Source organism: Daphnia pulex, chromosome 8, assembly GCF_021134715.1.
Source record: "Daphnia pulex isolate KAP4 chromosome 8, ASM2113471v1".
Classification (NCBI taxonomy): Eukaryota; Metazoa; Arthropoda; class Branchiopoda; order Diplostraca; family Daphniidae; genus Daphnia; species Daphnia pulex.
This window is the reverse complement of record NC_060024.1, coordinates 2,777,888-2,797,229: the sequence shown is the minus strand read 5'-3', so window position 1 is coordinate 2,797,229 and position 19,342 is coordinate 2,777,888. Positions and strand designations below refer to the sequence as shown.

Sequence of the window (19,342 nt, the reverse complement as noted above, 5' to 3'; positions counted from 1 at the left end):
GAAAAAGAAGAATATTAATTTTCGTGATGAAAGCTCGCAACTGTGTTGTTAACTTGTTATCCAGCTGTTTTAGTAGCAGTCGCCAAACGTAAGCAGTCCATGTGGATTTTGAATTCAATTTTCATGTCTCAAAAGAAATGCCTATTCCCTTGTTGTATCAAAGACAAAAAAAACAGGAAAATTTGTTTGATTTACTAAAACGGCAAGGTGCAGCAACTTCCTTGACGTAAATATATTCATGTTAACAATTCGTGTACATACTTTTTGAGAAATAACTTTTTTGGATATTAGTTCAGAGGAAGATTTGTCAGTAGAAAAAACCTCTTCATCTCAATTACCAAATTATGTCAGCATTTTTACCACAGCAAACTCGTATAATTTGAGATCAAAATCTTCCCAGAAAGATGAAATTACTGAAATTTTAGAAGGCACTTCAACTGAAGCTACGTCAACTCCCAAGCAGTCAAAGTACAAATACTTTCATTACGTAACCTTTCTCCTTATTAATAAAGAATTTGTGCAAATATAGGATGCCAGACTTCTCTAGGAATTCCTCGTTGGATGATAAACTATCCCTTGAAAATTTGTGTCTGTTGCACAAGGACAAACATACAGAGGGATTGTTTGAAGATGCCCTCATTCCATGCAATAATCGTGACTGTCGTTATTACAACCTTTTCGACAATTCTAAGAAAAAAAGCAAGGAAAACAAGTTGACCACCCACACAAGTGTTCGTAAGAGAATAAGGTTCTTTCGCCCTGAAGATGAACAAGACGAGGACAACAAAGCTTGTGTTGAAACAAATTCCACTAGTACCATCCCTGTAAAAAGCTTCTACAACAAGCAAACCAAGTCACTTTCCCGATCTCCTTCACCTGTCCAAAATCTCAATGTTTCTCCCATACCCTCGCTTGTTACTGTTGACGAATTAACCGGGTCTGATTCTCAAACCTCCCATGAGCGTCCTTGGACCAGGAGCCGACCTTACATTCTCAGTGATCCAACGATTACATATCCACCTTACGATATCGGGTTCGTTTTAACGTTTTTCTTTTTTAAAATATCTTGCAAAAAAACTTACTTTGCAAATTTTGAACACAGCCTCAGGAATATTGACAACACGTGTTACGTCAATGCAACCCTCCAAGCCTTGTTTGCTCTTCCCGGCTTCACTGATGATCTGGTTACGGCTTTCGAAGGCACTGAAAACTTGCCACACTTTGCTTCCTTGTTGGCCAACATGATAACCGCACGGAAGAAAGGTTTGCCCATTGAAGTGGATAAAATAAACGAGTAAGTAGTGTTACGTGGTGTCCATTATCAATATGTCTTCATAAATGTATTTGTTTTTTGCAGAGATCTTGTCAAGAATTTGTGGATGCTTCATCCGAGCTATTCAGTCCGTGAGCAGCAAGATGCCAGTGAGTTCCTGATCAGGCTGATCGAGCATTTGAAATTGGCTTTGCCAGCTGGGCCAATCAATCCAGTTGAATCCCATTTTGAATGTGAAATGATTGAAGTGGTCCATTGCACTGCGTAATTTTACGTTTTTAAAAATAAATTCCTGTATCGATTTGACTAAATTTCGGGGTTATTAGGTGCGGCAAGAAGAAAAAACGTGCCCAGAAACACACGTCAATCTGCCTGCCCATGCCGAAAGATTCACGTAACCTAGAGCAATGTTTGGAGGATTACATGGCGGAAGAGGAACGTGAACTGGCGTGCAGCAGTTGTAAGGCGACCACTTCGAAGATCAGCTCGAAATTCAGGACACTTCCAAGGTATCGTTGGCCCGTCATGTCCGTCTCGTGCTGTGTCTAATTCACCCTTTTATTATTTAGCAAGCTCATAATGTCGGTGAATCGTTTCTCGAAAGAAGCAAAATTGGCAAAGCACATCGTTCCACCCCAAGTGTTAGATATTCGACCGTTCCTGGAAAACCTGGAAAGTCAGCTGCCTAGTGAGTACACCCTGGCTGCTCAAATTGTTCACATTGGCCGCTCTAAAAACTCTGGTTTGTTTGTTTTTTTTTGAAATTTTGATTGTTAATTTTTCGGTTTTTTAATTTCAATTTTTTTTTCAGGTCATTATGTTTCTCATGTTTACTGTGAAGATGGTGTTTGGCGCTGTTACGACGATATGTCCGTCTTAACTGTTTCGATTGAAGATGAAATTGAATCTGTCGATGGTGAACCGGCCTACGTGTATTTTTACGTCCACCAATGCAGGTTCCAAGATTAAAACAAAAAATGTTATTTTCTTAGTGTTTATTAATCGAATGTGATAGGATACAGTAGTCAAACGGCGTTGCAATTATCCTTGAACCCTAATTAAAGGCGATTCAGCCTGCCCCCTCACTTGTGTTATTTTTGGTCATGCTGCGACTGATGTTCCAATTGTCGCTGCCGTTGTAACCCCCGTTATCTTTTCTGTCAGTGTCACGTGTAGAGATCCGTCACTGTAAACATGAATATTATTAATACCCAGAAAAATAAACATTCTAAAAAGAAGAAAAAAAAAACTGTTCTAAACTTACCTGGAAAGATGAAAATTTGCCGCCACACTTGGTGCTTCTGGCAGATTTTTTAAAGTTAACTGTCAAATTAAAAAAAGAAAATTGATTGTGCATCTTTCAATAATAATCGGATGAAAATGTCACCTTCGCCACAAGTTCAGTTGCCTCAAACACGTCGACAATGGCCACGTTATGTTTCTTGCCAAGTGGAACGGGAAGTGAAAACCGCGACGACAATGGAGTTTGAGCGCAAAACACCGTCGTTGTTTGACTCTCCTCTTCGTCTCCACACTAATTGTCAATTAAAATTTTTCAATCAAGCAGCAATAAAGGATTTTTGTTCGGTTAAAAATTACTTACGCGCACTGAAATAGCTTTGCTGATGGCAGGCACAGAAACTTGTTTGTACTGACACACCGTGTCCCAGGGCTCTCCAATCACAGCGGCTTGGTTACAGCAACCCACAGCGAAGACTTCGTCGGCTGTCAAGTTGGATAATAATTCACTATTGGGCAGTGCTTCCTGGATGGCCTGTTGCAGCCTGGGCATTTTAGCCGTTCCACCGCAAACGATCACCTAGCGTCAAAATTTGATTTATCGATTTGTCTTTTACTTGACAACGGAGAAGCCAAATTACCTTGTGAACGTCAGCAGCAGTCAGACTTGCTTGCGTCAATGCTTCAGAAATAGGACCAATGTATTCGGGGAAGAGCTGAGTGATGAGCATGTCTATTCTAGCTCGGGACACATTGGCGCTCAAGTCGACTCCTTCGTGCAACGACTCCACAAAGCAGTGGGCCGTGTTCAACGTCGATAACACGTGTTTGCATTCTTCGGCAGCCCCCATCAGTTTGAACATAGAGCGTTTGCTTTCCCGAGGATCCAACTTCCATTTGCTGCAATTCATTCAATTCGATTATGTAACAAGTTTGGGAAAAAAAAAGCAAAAGAATGACGTACTTTTGAAACTCGTCGGCGAGGTAATTGGCTACAAGAGCCGTGAACTTGTCACCGCCTTGCTTTCGATGGAGTGAAGAAACGACGCTGTACATTCCTCCGCGCACACTGACTACGGAAACATCCAGCGTAGCTCCACCGCAACGATACACCAAGCAACACCTGTGCAAAAGATCGTCGTTTGATTATGTCCAGCTGGAAAAATTGGTAGGATTACATACAAAGTTTCGTGTTTGTTGGACTGACCAACACCGTAGGCCAGTAGAGAAGCAGCGGGCTCACTAATCACTTGCAATATGTTAAAACGGGCTTTCTCGGCGGCCTTCCACACGGCTTGTCTTTGTTCAGATGTAAAAGAGAGTGGGACGCTCACAACTGCTTTCATCGATTCATCCACAGCATTTGAGTGATGGATTGCAATATCTGAAAAACCCAAAAAATTGAATGGGTCTTTATTCGGAAATCCTAGCAAATCAAATAACTCACCATACAACTTCCTATAAATGTGAACTAGGATGTCTTCAGGAGAGAATTGCTTCTTCTTCTCATCGACCTCCACTTCATAAAACAGTTTTTTGTTTTTAATAATAACAGGACAAACAGATGTGGACCGCAGCTTGGCCAATTCCTCTTCCTCCCCGTTCCAGGACAAAAGCTCTTTGCATTTTACAACGCTATTAGACATGTTTCTGAAGAGGCCTTGTTTGGCCGGTAAACCAACAGCCTACAATGCATTGGTGAGATTTCGATTAGATGTGAAAATGTGACAAGTTCCATTCTGATAAGACTTACAATTTCTTCAGACGAGAAAGACACGATTGAAGGAGTAACTCGATCACCGGCATCGTTAGCAACAACATCAGATTTACCATCCTAAGAAAACCAAATTAAAAAGTCAGAAGTTGAGAAAGCCAACATGGATCAACTAACTTTCAAACTTTAATCTCACCTTGCAGACGGACACGCAAGAGTTGGTGCGACCGACGTGTAAGCCAAAATACGCCGACATTTTTTCCTATTATAAATTCTGTGGGAAAACCCGATTAAAGTAAAGTTTTAAGAGAATTTTAAATATTTGTTGAGCAAAATGATAGGAATCCCGCCTGCTTGTGCACGCGATAGAAAACCGACGAATTTCGTCTGCTAACTAGCAGAAGGCTCCTCTGGGCCTCTCCACCTCTGGCTGCCTCTGGCATTTTTTTTAACAATATTTTTTCTAGGTAACAAATTTCCCATCTGGCAACTGTTGTCTATAAATCACAGTAACATTCGAGTTAGACTTCGAAAAAATAACGTCGATGTGTTGATTTGCGATCAATAAAAAACACAAATGGAAACAAGTCACGCAAAGTCAATTCTAAAAGTTTGTCGGCGAGGAGATCCACTTACTTGCCAACGTATTTGGGATGTTATTAAAGAGATCAGAATTGAAAGGAAATTGGCCACCACGAAAGATAATGTTGTTCAGGAATATTGCAAGAAGTATAATGTAGAAAGTAAATATGTGGAAGAGCAGCTCAAGCTTTTTGTGGAAGATAAACTTATTCTGCAAAAGACCATTGCTGTAGCTAAAGGAAGTAATGAGGGGGTAGAGCAAAACATCTTCGTAATTCCAGTAAGAGAGGTTACACATTGACGAAAAATTATTATTTATACATATTTATATTTTTAGCTTGATGTTCCAGAAGTGAGCCAAACTGAAACCTATGAAAATGTTATGCCGGATTTGATGATACTTCAAGAATATCAAGATGATCCCATAGTTCCAAAAGCGAGCCAAACCAAAACTTATGAACAGGTTATGATAGAATGGATCTCTGAAAAATCATTGACTCTTGTTAGCTTGAGCGAAAAAATTGCTTCCCTTCAGAAGGATATTGACAGTAAAAAACAACAGATTGATACACAAGAACTACTAATTAATACACAAGAACAACTAATTAAGAGTCAACAGAAAGAAAACGAAGCGCAAAGAGAAAGCCACGCTTCTGCGATTCGTATCTTGATGGAAAATCATGCTAATACTATTGCTAAAATCAAAACCAAAGTTTGGGTATGAAAAAGCAGTTCTCATTTTTGTGCTGTCCTGTTAATTTTGAAATTTATTTTTAGTGTTCCAATCGCTGTGGGTCAGAAGGGAATTATCATTGCTGTGGTTATGTTTCATATTGCAATACTATTTGTCAACAAGAGCACTGGGGAAAAGGAGGTCACAAGAAATACTGCAGAAGGGCGAGAGAGTAGGCGTGGAACAATCATCACATGTTTAAACTAAAAGTTAACCATTCCTAAACAAGAATACTGTATTGCAAGCCTTGACAGAGTCATGTGTATAGATCTGTCACTGTAAACACATAAATTGTTACCCAGAAAAATAAACATTGAAAATAAAGAAGAAAAAAATCTGTCAAAACCTAGCTGGAAAGATGAAAATTTGCCGCCACACTTGGTTCTTCTGGTAGATTTTTTAGATTTAACTGTTCAATTAAAATTAAAAAAAAATTGATTGTGCATCTTTGAGTAAGCAGATTAAAATGTCACCTTCGCCACAAGTTCAGTTTCCTCAAACACGTCAACAATGCCCACATTATGTTTCTCGCCGAAATTTTTCCTTGTTTTAAATTCTGTGGGAAAACACGATTAAAGTAAAGTTTTAAATTTTAAATATTTGTTGAACGAAATGTTAGGAATCCCGCCTTCTACGCGATAGAAAACCGACGAATTTCGTCTGCTAACCAGCAGAAGGTCGTCAACTTGACGGCACGTTCACAAATTTTATCGTTTCCAAAAATGGCGAAAATTAAATTGGAAAAAAAGAGAAAAGTTAGAAAACGAGAGAAAACTGCCTAATAACTAGGAGGTCAATGAGGCCACTCATTGCAAGTAGCCACGTATGCTATATTTACGTTAACGCACCGCTGTCCTCGGTTCTGAATAGAAGTGCACATAAATGTTCAAGTGAAATCTACTTTCGCTAGTTGAAAAAAAATTAACAAAACCTACTCAGAAAACCACTTTTGTCATTTTGGCTAATCAACTTTTCGCAACAGCATCGCTTTTTCCGGGCGTATAGCCGTATATACACATGAATAAATAATTTTAAATTCGGTTATTAGATGTCTAGATAATAGAAAACACCCAGAGCTGATGCGACCCAGCCCGGTCATATCATCAGAAACCAAAAAGAATTTTATCTCTCTCTCTCTCTCCAGTCTCCAGCATCTCGTATAATTGAAAAACTTTTTTTATTTTTTCATAAATCTAATAATCAAAACCGTTAAAATCTATTTTTCAAACCATTCCTCGTAAATTCTGTCCTTTTTTTTATTGCAAATAGATGGAAGTGGAGATTTCTGGCCTTCCAGATTTGTATAGATATATATTCAAGTTCTTCTTCGAAACGTTTAAGATAATATCAAATATATGTATTTAGGACAGGGATGCGTTTGGTTGCGAGGGGGTGCAAACGAGATGAGAACGAAGGACGACATGTATATATATTTCAGACAGATTGATGATGTTAGTGCTGGGAGTATCATCGTTGGACGGATGCGACATATTTCATTTGTCTTCCGAAGAGAAAGTTTGACTTGCCAGTCAGTTCCCAGCGCTGTCTGCTGCTGGATTCTCAGATGCTTTATGTGAATAGGTATACTGATCTCATAAGTAGATGTCTGCGGTTTGAGGTAGGTCGTTTATGTAATTCTCTTCCAGTATTCCTATATATATATATAGATATACAATTGAAGCTGCTATTTAGGTATATATCTGTGGTCTGTCATTACATAAATTGAAGTGGGTATATGAATGACGTCGTTCCCTCCATTTTTCCGAGTTCAATGCACCGCGGTTTTTCCATATCCAAATAATAGACTTCTATTGGATACGCGCGATTGTTTGAAAGTAAATTACTCTGACCCAAAAACAACAACTGAATGATTCGAACAAATAAAATAGGATACACACTTGGAAATCCAGTTCTCATACAATGGAGAAAAAAACACACAAACAAGGATGTTGTGGTTACTATACTTAAATAAAGACCTAAAGCATATATCGATCGAGCGAGACTGATTTTATTTTTGTTCAAAATGACCTTACCCAACGACAAGAATCGTACGATATGGTTGATAGAAAAATTTGGAATTCTATAAAAGTCTCCCGAGGGAGAATGACCAAAATAAAAATATGTTTGTCACGTTTATTCTCTCAATTCCCATCATATAAACGTTGATTTTCTCCGGATTAGAAAATCTGGTGTGTGCCAGCATTTAATAAATCGCCACCTTTTTTCCACATACACATGGGCAAAGAGATGATGCAAAAAAAAACATTTACAAATTTAATAGAAAACGGCGCGAATGAAAAATAGATGGTAAACGCCTTTTTCCTGTTGAATTTTGCCTTTCGTTTTTTTCTTTTTGAACCTCCAACACACGTCCGTTATTTCGTAATATCCAAACGCCTTCTACCTTTATGTTTTTATATGTACAGCTAAATAAAACACGCAGATATAAGATATAAGAAATAAGCTGACATTTCGTAACCGTGCGAGTGTTCAAGAGAGCGGACAATTTCTTCCGCGGTGTTGCTGGAACCAGCAGCGCATTCGCACCGTTTCCTTATATCCAACTAATAACACGGTGTACAAACAACGAGCAATAGTGCAACACGTTATTTAGCAATAGGGAACCGACACAGGAAACCCCCGCGTACACATAAGCCCGTCTGACAAAAGATGAATTTGGGTTTTCACCGAAGAGAAAGCAGAAAGCTATGCCAACTTGAAATAATAATTAAATAATAATACAGTCAGACTATGTCTAATCGGAAAAATGACTAACAGTAGCACACACAAGGATAACTTAGCGGATGATTTATCTGGTTGCCTAATATTATACCCGGGGCTGATGAATAAACAAATGTATACTCTATATTTGTATGATACCTTTTTCATCCTATCCATCAATGACAGCAGCAGCAGCAGCAGCACAGAAAAGAAAAATCCGATTGTATATTAAATCGCATCGTGACTTTGACACCATTTCATTTGAACTGATGATGACGACGTTCAAACCTTTCCTTCTGAATGGGATACAGTTGACTACAGCACGATTACAGCAGGTGTGCTGGAAATGCTCAGTTGGGAAATAGACCTTTACGCGAAGGATTTTTCGTTACACATTTTCATCAGACGGATTTTTTGGGAAAAGAATCTCAGATTTAGGTCATGGAGAGGAATCGGAAACGGAGAAATGTTGCAAATGGACGTATATGGGGTGCTCATTTATAGATATATAGACCCAAGAAAACTAGGTTGAGGATACGAAATGAGTTTGTATATATCCGGACGATTCCAGCACTTCCATCCCGCTTGTTCTTGAACTCCGTCAATTCCGGCAGCGTTTTCTTCTGCTGCTTCCTGTAACCATTATTATTATACTTATCACCGCGGTGTTGCTCAATTAAGATTCTTATCACCTTGAAAAGAAAAAAAAAAAACAAATTAATTGCCCTCGTCCGTCTGCTGCCGCGTGTAACATCATCAATTCACATGACGGAAGATACAGCTAGCGTTTATATAAAATATTCTCGTCACCTTGTCGAAATGTTCTCACCGAATGCAACGTGATGATAACACCTGCACAGCTGTATAGACACATTAAGTGAAAGCACCTACAAACCTGCTGGACGTCCAATGGCAGCCGAATTCAAAGAAAATTTCACCCATCACGAATATTATATAAAAATAAGACAAAAAATTGCTTTCTAATATTTAATGGGGGTGATGAAATGACTCATCGTTTTTCCCATTTCCTTATATTACACACATCTGCCAATAAATGTAATTTGCGCAAGTGAATTTCAGGTTATTTACTACTATGGACAGGGCGGAAGCGTCAGCTTTCATTCGAAACTTATAGCCGCGATATCTAGAAAATATATAACGCGCGTGCAAGACTTAGACTTTCTCTCATAATAATGTGGCTGGACGACGCCGACGTCAATTAGACTCAAAAACTCTTATATGACGATGTGGCTTTCCGGCTTCTGATGGTTCCAGTGCAGTCTTATACTATAAGCTGTTATCCTTTTTGGCAAAGTTTTCTCTATACAATTTCACTCGACAATCGCCAGAAGATGAAACAGTTGCGCTTGGACGATTTTCCGATCAATTGGCAACTCTAAATGCGGTTTTCCAGCACATCAAATATATTGGCAAAAATAACAATGAATGATAATAGAACAATTCGTTTTTTTGTGTAAACCTTGAAAAAAATATTCTTCAGCAATTGAGAGCGAAAAAGTATATCGTCCCTCCGCTGCATCGAAGGCTATTTGGTTTGGCTTGGCTATCCATTTTATCCTCGACTATACGTGGGCGTAAAAGGGCCAACAGCAGAACAGGTGGGCTACTAGGACAGGTCTCTATCCTCTCACGGCTGGCAGTCGTCAACAAACCTTCCGCCAGATCACAACTCTCCAAACCGCTACCGACAATCAAACTGACACTTATACATACCGGTTTCCAGTACACCTACGCCTCATAGTTGAGACCTTTTATTATTGTTGCTAGTTGTTTTTCACTACGAAAGTGGTTCCGGTTGCGCAACAAGTGATTTCGTTCGACGCAATAGATTTTGAATATCCTCCCGGCATCTGCGCATTTTATACGGTAAATGTCAATTCAATTTTTATTAAGTTTTTATAGTAATAGTCACATGGCGATTGTGTCAACGTGTATTTTATTTGAAACGGATCAATGCCAAACCTCTGCATAGTAACGGAAGATGCCAAATGTTGCATCTGTTATATAACCATTCATGCTAACGGGGGTGCCAGCATAATTTAGCCCTTGAAGTATAAATTTTTATTCGGGAACTTTATAAATTATTCTCAGCGCATAATGAAATGCAGTTAATTTCACCGAAATAGAATCATGGGTATACATAAAATTAACTGTTTCTTTTATTCTCACCATCATGTTTGTTCAAAATTTGAATGTAAAACCAATTTTATTGATGTACTTGACATGACAATCACAAAAAATTGTCATTTGGGGACAAGGACGAGGGTGTGTCAACTCCCAACTTTGGTTTGATGAAGGCAAACATGCCTAGTAATGCCATTAGTATATAATATTTGATTTCGCTCTCTCACGTATGCTGTTGTTTGAATTCAAACCTTCGGGTTTTCCCATTCTTCTTTTCGAAGGATGCCACTCATTTCTTAGATTTTTTAAGTTGACACCCCCACACATAAATCTCAAGGTTTCTTTCGAATTACTTTAAAGCTTAGCTACATATAACCTGATGTTCTAGAAATGCCCTTAAAAAAAGATTATCCCAGTTGTCATAATTTAGTTAGATAATACATTTCTATACTTACATGTAGCCAACACAATGTGATAATTATAATGACGTTGGTCCCATCATTTTTGTTATTACAGCAGTGCGCATAAATCCACAGGATTTCCCCCGCGACTTGTATTAGCGCTCGCGCTCCGTGTTGTGGTTTCACCCGAAACAAAACCGCACCTTGTCGTTGCTGTTTGTCCGTTAGCGCGTGCAATTCTTATAACTCGGGGAACGTGCCTATAACACGCTCCGTTACAAATGACCTCTCTGCTGCTGGCTCTGACTACTGCTACTATTACTACCCTCCGCGTAAAAACGTGAAATTCAGAGCGAGAAAACTTTCCGTACGTCATTTGAAATAACATCCAGAACGCGCGCTAGCGCAGTTGGAGAGCAACAGCAATATTAAAACACAATATAACAGAGCGGTGTGCTGCTGCTGCGGTTCTCTTTCGAGTCGAAACAACCGTGACCTACTCTCTGCACCAGATGTGAATTAGGAGATCAAAGTGGTCGAGATTTCTCAGTTCGGTTATCCGCAGCGCAACTTCTGAAAAGAAACAAAAAGACAACGAAATTATTAGGTCCGAAAGTGACAACCAATATAGACTCTTTCATTTTCAATCAAGAAATATTTCAAGGCTGCGAGTTTGACGTCATTGGCTGAAAAGAAAACTGCACTGCTATAGCGTCCGATATATAAAACAGCAGCACAATGGCCAGCAACTTCAGCCAGGTCGACCAACAAGTGGACGTTATTGATGTCGACGTCCTGCAATTTGAGAATTTGTACCCCGTTCTACTGCAAACCTTCGTCGTCATCGTCCTTGGGTATGTCGCTCTACATTTCAATTCGAGTATATAGTAGTAGGCTACTACACGCATAGAAAATAGAAATCCCCCCAATTTCATTCATATACAAATGTCCTTGCTTTGTGTATTGAATTTCATATCAACCGCCAACAATCAAAAATATTTTCAGGTACTTGAGTGGCAGGTGGGGCATTATCGGTCAAATCGAATCCAAAGGACTGAACACTTTTGTCGGCAATTTCGCTTTGCCCTGCATCATTTTCACGGCTCTGGCAGAACTGGATTTCAGGTAATGGGAATTTTATAATGAACTGATGAACTTGAACTCCCGTTAATGATGATTTTATACTGACATGTTCAGCCGAGTCAATTGGATGTTTCTGATGGCCATTTTGATCAGCAAAGCGGCAGTGTTTATGGCCGTCGTTATATTCACGCTTCTGTTGACCAGACCGATGAATTTCTCCAAAGCCGGGCTCTTTGCCATTTTCTGCACGCAGAGCAACGATTTCGCCCTGGGCTACCCGATCGGTTAGTCTTTGATACGCTTCCTCTTCCTTATTTATTTAATATACAATACAACAGTCGACCGTTTGATTGAATGGATGACGTGACGTCATCACGAAAAAAAAACCGGACGAATGAATCGGTTTCCGCCCCGCGCTTGGCGATTTCACTCAGGCAAAACGCGCGGTTTTTCCATCATCAGACATTTTCACTTCATTTTTTCCTCTTCTCTTTCTCTTCGTTTTCTTGCTTCACTGCTTTTCGTCCATCTTTTGCTGGTCTTCTGTGCTGTTCACTTTCACTGATGGATGGCGAATAACACAACAATACTTGGAAAGTTGCGCCTCAGTCACGCAGATGTTGCCGGCACATTCTGCTGTTCGACTAGATAGTTTCTATGAAATCTTTTGATGTTCAATTAATCTTGTTTTATTACATGGACTTATTTTCCTTTCTATTGAATTTATGGAGATAATGAAAGATGTGTGGGCGGCATTTATTATATGAATTAATAACGTCAATATTTGATTTTGATTATTTTTAATAGTTGCGGCTGTTTACGGCAATAGCCACCCAGAATACGCCAAATATTTGGTAAATATGACAACAAATCATATTATTCTTCCATTTTAATAATTAGGTACGTTCCCCCTATGTTATTAACAATTTTGATGGAACATGCGTAGTACGTCATGGCGCCGATTTCGCTGGTGTTACTCAACCCGTTGGGTTTTCTCTGCATGGAAGTGGGCGAAAGGCTCAAAGAAAGTCGGAGGAATTCTCAGCCATCAACTTTGCCCGTCCAACAGCAGACGTCAGACTCATCCACCGATTCAGAGAGCCAAATCAGCCGGAAGGTGAGCAGCACGGCTTCCACCGTATCTCTATCCAGCGCAAACCACAGCAAAAGAACCCGAACCAATGGCTGCAAGGTAAATCTAATAAAACAAAACCGAATAGCTTTTTGTTTTCTATGTCAAAAAAATTGAAATTCACGAATGTTTTGAAAATGCGCAACAGATTTTCTTGAGTGTTTGGAAAAATATGTTGTTTACTCCCATCGTCTTGATGACGGTCATGGGCATTGCCGTTAACTTTCTCTGCGATCACCAAATCCCGGCCATCCTGAAAAACCTGTGTGGGGTAAATGAAAAAAAACAAAACCAAAAAATATAATCCAAAGTTTCTATACATCGCAATGAATATTAAAATTGATGTTATAACCTAATTTAAATATTTAGGTCTTAAGTTCGGCTTTTAGTGCTACCGCACTTTTCGCCCTTGGTCTACGAATGGTATGTCTGGAAAAAAAATAGCAAACCTATGCTAATTTATTTATTCCGGTTGTCCTGATTTTTATTTTATTTGCGTCTTATTGCTTTATACGATCTACCAATAACTGCTGAGAAGGTTGGCAAATCACAAGGTTCGGGTGGTGCCAAATTCGTCGTGCCATGTATTCTTATCGGTGTCAAATGGTAAGAATAATAATAAAAAAACTATTCCAATCAAATTTTCTGGCGTTGAATTTTGCGTTTGCTATCACTTCCGGCCGATTTTTAGTATAGTGATGCCGATCGTGACTCGTGAAGTGACCCTCCACTTGGAACCGGGATTGACGGCCAACGCGTCACTGGACTTGAGCAATCTGGGTTTCCTACTGGGCACTTTCCCTTCGGCTCCTGGAATTCTTTTCTACGCTATCCAATACAACGTGGCCGTTGACATGGTATGGGAGTGAAATTAATCATTTCTGCTTATAAGATAACTCATTCGGATACTCGGAATGTACAGATTGCCACAGCCATGGTGGCCGGAACATTTTTCTCGCTTCCAATCAGCGTCGTCTCTTCCAAAATGATTTCACTCTCGTCGGCCAATCCGGCCGATTACATCAGTCTGCTCGATTCGTTTTTAATTCGCATCGCCATTGTCGGACTCGTTTGCACGGTAGGCCGCTATAAAAACGGGCAATTAATAAATCAATAATGAATTAAAATTTATTATTTATTACTTTTCAAATAGCTCTTTTTGCAAGTGATCTTCTTGGCCAGCAAGAAATGGAAAAAGGCCCCGCATTTCGTCACTCTGTGCCTGACCCTAACCCAATGTATGGCCTGCGTCGGCGTCATACTCTGGTACACGCTGGGCCGCGACAAAATGTGGAAGAAACACGTCCAATTCATGACATTCGCCATCGGTGTTTTCGGGTCCCGTATCTGGACGGCCTTGTTATCTGTTACTCTGCTTCTTCTACGCATGAAAAGTTTAAGTTTCGTCCTCAATAACTGTCGGCCGTTTCTCCTCGTCGCCGGATGGGGGTCTGTTATACATTTTATTTTCACACGACACAAAAAATTAATACGGATATTTATAGAACTAAACAAACGATCGTGTCATATTTTTTATTTCAAACGCAGAATACCCGTGGTGCTTTCTTCTTGTTTATGCGCATTCGCCACTCACAATCACCTTGAAGGAGACAATCCTAATTTCCAGTTCGGCAAACTTCAGGCTCTGGTAGCCTCGTCCGTCCTTATCGTCAGTTTTACTGGTAAGTACTACTACTTATGGTGAACGGACGAATTTTTTATCAACTCTAATGATTGAAACTTAATTTTTTTTCTGTAGTCACTGTCGTCTGTTTGGTGTGGCAACAGAGATTGAGCAAGCGGCCAGCCATCGTTTCGCCGATAGTCAGCAGCAGGATGTCGACTTGCTCCTCTTCAACTTCGCTCTCCTTGCCAAATGAATTCCTTTTCGACGCTTATCAGTGCACGCCGAGCAGCAGCACTCGAACCAGCACCACATCCATCGACAGCTTCCATCGCCAGCACGTGACCAAAGGCTCACTGCTCATCCAAGAATCGTTTTACATGGGCGACCCGTCTGATTTCGAACCCAACAAATCTTCTGCATTGATGTTTGAAAGGTATAAAACTATACTTAGGATTATTTAAAAGTTTCATGTGTACTAACCGTGGGCGTGATCAGTTTATTCAGTCCGTGTGATGACGCACTCAATTACGGAATGGAATTACCGGTCGATGGGCAGAAGGCTTTGTCGCCTTCGGCGCACAATTCGTACCCAATGATGTTTGGTGGTTCGTCGCGTTTGACAGAGCCGGAAGAGTCCAGAATCGTTCGTGATCGAGACGACGAGTTTCAGATTACTCGACATGTTGGCCTACTTCTAACTCTCAGCTTCTCCATGTTTGTCGTATGTCGAAAAATTTGTTCATCATAATCTTTATCCATCTACTACTGTAATTTAAATTTTGAAAAATGTCAGGGTATTGCCGTTTGCGTCTGGACTTTGGTGATGGAAGAAATGACGGGCATCTACGTCATGTTGCTCTTCCTGGATGAAACTCTCAACTTCGGCCAAGGAATTTTTGTTTTAGTCATTTTCGGTTTGGAACCTCGTCGATTTTTGGCCCCATTCTGGTCGGGGTAAAATTCTTTACTAAATTCCAGCTAAAGAAAAGTAAATTGAAAAAAAAAACTGGAACTAAAAATGATTATTGGTATCTTACAGGTTGAAGCGGCGTAGCAAGGCAAAGGGTGTAACTAGTTTATTGACATTGACAGAAGTCAGTAAAGAGAAAAGCAGAGATGAGCAAGTTGTGGATCATACTTGCGAACAATTTATGATGTTTTACATGGACAAATGCATCCGTGATTTGGTTTGCGATCGCAAGTGAGTAAAAAAATTAATTTTCAATTTTATAAATTTGTATAATGGAGCCGAAATTTTATAATTGACTGATTAACTAGGTGGCAACTAAAGGAATACAGGAATGTGTTTTGCGGCAATGAAATGGTTGACTGGCTTCTTCTGATGGGCCTGGCGCGCGATCGCAGTCAAGCAGAGAAATACGGGCAAGGTTTGCTCGACGGGGGCATAATCAACCATGTCGATGGAAGAAAAGATTTCCACGATCAGTCATATTTTTACTCGTTTGCCCAGTGTGATTGATGTGTCTAGTGTTTGCAAAGAAATAACGTAAAAAGGAGCTCATCAAGTCTTACTTCGCTGTAAATGTCTTTTTGACGTGTTGCCTTCTCATTTCTCAGTTGCCGATATGCAAAACTATCTGTTATTTATTTTTATTATTTTTAACTCGAAATATTTTAATCTTCTATAACTGTTCGAAAGTTTGCCATTATTCGATATATAGACTTGAAAACTGTGATGTGGTGTATGTTAATTAGGTATATAATTTGATGTAATTTGATGACAACTTTTATTGTAATCATATGTAGAACCATGAACGAATGCGAACGAATGATTGAAATGTTTTTTAATGAATTTTTTTACCGCTTTAAGTAGGGGAGAGTTGTACTAGTTAGCGCGATTTTGGTTTGAGAGCCCCCACTTCTTTATTTTTCAAGATTTTTCATCACCGCTAGGCTTAAAAAAAGAGGAAAAAATTTGCTATCAGAAGCGTATTTTTAGTTTATGACAAATCTATTTGTTTAAAACCAAAAGCACTTTGAAAATGAAGGGGGGTGTGACGAGTCACGGGGCGAATTTTTCGTTTAAATGGGGTAGAACGGCCCATGTTATTCTTTATGGGCTAAAAGAACACCTGGCGATGGCGCCACGAACTAAATTTTCCGAAAAATTTTCCCTCCTATCTCTAACTCAGCAACACAATTTGCCCCGAGAAAAGGTGTCTTTGTTAATTTAACGTTTTCAACCAATAATATGGTTTTAAAAATCAATTTTTCTGAAACTATTTTTTTATAAATTTTTAGGTTATTAGGGAAGTCCACAAAAGAAAAAAGAAAACGAAATGGACAACTCGATTAAAAATTATTTTATTCGTTGTTCCCATACTACTTAGATTATTTCAGTAATTTTTTAAAAAAGATGCGCATTAGTTAAGACCATAACAGGTCATTTTTAAAATGAAAATCGATCGCAAGAGGACGAAAAACGGAGGGTGCCAACTTACACACTACTCTTATTGCCCCACTCTCCCCTATGTTCAGTTGAAACTATTTTTGCCTTCCGAAGCGAAAGAGGATTAAAAGATGGTGTGTGTGACGCTAAGCAACGGTAACGCAAAGTAAAAAAAAAATATTACCAAATTCCGTCAATAAGGGCAAATTAATGGAATTTGGCAATTTTTTTGCCGGCTTCTCTGCTGACATGGCCAAAAAATGAAGAAATTGTGTGGGAATTTTTTTCCAAAATTTCAATGGTTAATATCTCAGCTTCTGAGCCGAGAATTTAAAAAATGTGAAATGTGATGGTTTGAAAAGGTTTGCTATCCCATCATTTTAACCAAAATCAGAATATTTTAGGTGGAGCAGTTGACGAGAAAACTGCTGCACAAAAACCGAAAAGAAATAACAATTTCGGCTATCCCCCCACACTTTTTCTGAGATATCTCCAAAACGACAAAAGCTAGATGATTGCGGTTTTCACCAATCGCCCAAAATTTGTAGCAAAAGCCATATTTTTTTTTAAACCCTAGCAATGTTTCCCGCAAAATCCCCCCAAACGGTCTGTATGAATGTCGGACGGCTTGTTTAAACCAGGTGATAATTTTGTCTAGCCAGGGGTATGGAGAGATGGTTTCCAATGAAAATGTTAAATTTCCTGTAAGGGGATTTGACGGGAAGCTACTTTTTTACTAGCTAGGAGTGGTCTGTATATTAAGTTTAGTTTTTAGCCGCTTTTTTTTGCCACTCCCGAACGTTACAATCCCAGAAACTTAATAATTTCTTCATAACTATTCTTAATTAACACTATTAAGTTCCAAAAGCACTTAAGTTATATAGCAATTGAAGCAAAGATGAAAATATGTTTATGCATTTTCAAGGGAAATAGCATGTAGTCCACTTACACAACCGTTTGGTGGCACGATTCCGCTAATTTTTTTTTGTAAAATGAGCGGAGCGCCCCCTTATGGGAAATTTAACTTGGAGACTGGAAACTATTTCTCTCCGTACCCATGGTCTAGCTAACCATGGTCTATGAGGAGGTGGTACCACCACCACCGGAAAGGTGCATCATTCTGGGTTCTGCATCTAATTTTGATAAAAAATGAGAGTTTTGTCACAACTTTTTGAACAAAATTTGAATATATTTTCTTTGGCCAGGACTTGGAAGTAAAAATGTTTTTTTTTCCAGAACCCTAGTTCAGTAACGCTACGCATGGTGGCAGCCTCAGTCATGTTGTCGCACTTCGGAACGTTCGTACTTTCCCCCTACCCCTCTCCCACCCACCAGGTGATCTCACTTTGAAAAACATCTCAAAAAGCTGTGACGAGGCCTTACGGCCGAATCCAACAGGGTGGTGGTACCACCTTCTCATAGACCATGCTAATAAAATTTGTTTGCAACGTAATTTCAGTAGAAACGGCCAAGTCGATAATTCAATCTGGCAACGGAGCCGATAATAAGGGAATAGAAAACAAAACGAAAGCTAGTAACAGACGACGCGCCTTGCTCACTCTTGCTGTCAACGACTGCGTGGTTAAGAGCTCTCTTCACTTTTCTCCTTCTTCTAAATGTTCTTGCATAGTAAGACTTGAGGAGCTCACATTTTCCGTTCACATAACAAGTCTTGCTACTCTTTTGGTCCCTTTCTCTTAAATCTTCTTGCTGAGAAGCACTATTCTTAATAGGTGGTACTGATCAGTACTGATTCAGAATTTTGTATCAAACAAAATATTTTAGCTGGTTACAGGTTACACAAAAATTTAAAAATGCGATGAATGAATGTACTGAAAACTGAATTGATGGTGATCTGGACGGTTTACCTCAACTGAAGACTCTTCCGATGAACTTTCTGATGAATTAGCATGAGGTATGGCAGCAGTATGTTGCTGCGTATCACTTTTTGTAGTATTACTTATAACCCTTTTCCTCTGACTGTAAAGTGTGTGTTTGCTGTTGAATTCTTAATGCATCGCCTGTTTGGTAGTTGCAATATGGGCCACGAAAACGTTTCCCGTCGGGGACTCATCCAAGGGATCCATCTTAGTACTACACTTATAATATTAAACAATTACTGAAGCCTTTATATACAAGATATTATGCAGTTTGAGAAAAATGCATGTTAGCTATATTCGTCTGTTTAGGTGATGTTATTTCACTGATGTATTCATTATTTTTCATTAAATCATCATGATGTTGCTGTTTATATAACAGTGATCAGTGCATGAGAATCTTCG

At 39.3% G+C, this 19,342-nt stretch overlaps 4 protein-coding genes and 1 long non-coding RNA gene across 6 annotated transcripts; 3 read left to right on the top strand and 2 right to left on the bottom strand.

The window, feature by feature from the left end:
* The first annotated feature begins 52 nt into the window (after positions 1–52).
* Positions 53–2,511, top strand: LOC124199449 (ubiquitin carboxyl-terminal hydrolase 37-like). Its single transcript, XM_046595266.1, has 8 exons — positions 53–226; positions 292–468; positions 530–1,033; positions 1,103–1,294; positions 1,358–1,537; positions 1,600–1,782; positions 1,843–2,015; positions 2,085–2,511. Exons 1-8 carry the CDS (start codon positions 138–140, stop codon positions 2,240–2,242), a joined length of 1,656 nt encoding a protein of 551 aa, XP_046451222.1. The 5' UTR covers positions 53–137; the 3' UTR covers positions 2,243–2,511.
* LOC124199450 (heat shock 70 kDa protein 14-like) lies at positions 2,254–4,643 on the bottom strand. The gene is made up of 10 exons (XM_046595267.1): positions 4,423–4,643; positions 4,266–4,346; positions 3,960–4,197; positions 3,695–3,896; positions 3,477–3,635; positions 3,154–3,412; positions 2,877–3,092; positions 2,661–2,807; positions 2,538–2,596; positions 2,254–2,459 (listed from the first exon to the last, which is right to left on the bottom strand). The coding sequence occupies exons 1-10, from the start codon at positions 4,480–4,482 to the stop codon at positions 2,375–2,377; spliced, it is 1,506 nt and encodes a 501-aa protein (XP_046451223.1). The 5' UTR covers positions 4,483–4,643; the 3' UTR covers positions 2,254–2,374.
* A 73-nt stretch (positions 4,644–4,716) lies between these two features.
* Positions 4,717–5,876, top strand: LOC124199451. The gene is made up of 3 exons (XM_046595268.1): positions 4,717–5,088; positions 5,146–5,526; positions 5,586–5,876. Exons 1-3 carry the CDS (start codon positions 4,804–4,806, stop codon positions 5,715–5,717), a joined length of 798 nt encoding a protein of 265 aa, XP_046451224.1. The 5' UTR covers positions 4,717–4,803; the 3' UTR covers positions 5,718–5,876.
* On the bottom strand, positions 5,558–6,262 carry LOC124199452. Its single transcript, XR_006876839.1, has 2 exons — positions 6,015–6,262; positions 5,558–5,950 (listed from the first exon to the last, which is right to left on the bottom strand). It is a non-coding gene; the product is annotated as an uncharacterized LOC124199452 (long non-coding RNA).
* Positions 6,263–9,876: 3,614 nt separating this feature from the next.
* On the top strand, positions 9,877–16,459 carry LOC124199537 (integral membrane protein GPR155-like). Of its 2 annotated transcripts, XM_046595369.1 has the most exons (18): positions 9,879–10,149; positions 10,924–11,662; positions 11,814–11,933; positions 12,006–12,175; positions 12,699–12,745; positions 12,838–13,083; positions 13,172–13,294; positions 13,393–13,446; positions 13,562–13,629; positions 13,715–13,880; positions 13,946–14,101; positions 14,177–14,472; positions 14,572–14,705; positions 14,783–15,083; positions 15,146–15,371; positions 15,444–15,604; positions 15,690–15,851; positions 15,929–16,459. In XM_046595369.1, the coding sequence occupies exons 2-18, from the start codon at positions 11,547–11,549 to the stop codon at positions 16,128–16,130; spliced, it is 2,748 nt and encodes a 915-aa protein (XP_046451325.1). In that variant the 5' UTR covers positions 9,879–10,149; positions 10,924–11,546; the 3' UTR covers positions 16,131–16,459. The 2 variants fall into 2 exon arrangements, with proteins under 2 accessions (XP_046451324.1, XP_046451325.1); XM_046595368.1 differs by having other exon boundaries at positions 9,877–10,149; positions 14,177–14,705.
* Positions 16,460–19,342: the final 2,883 nt, after the last annotated feature.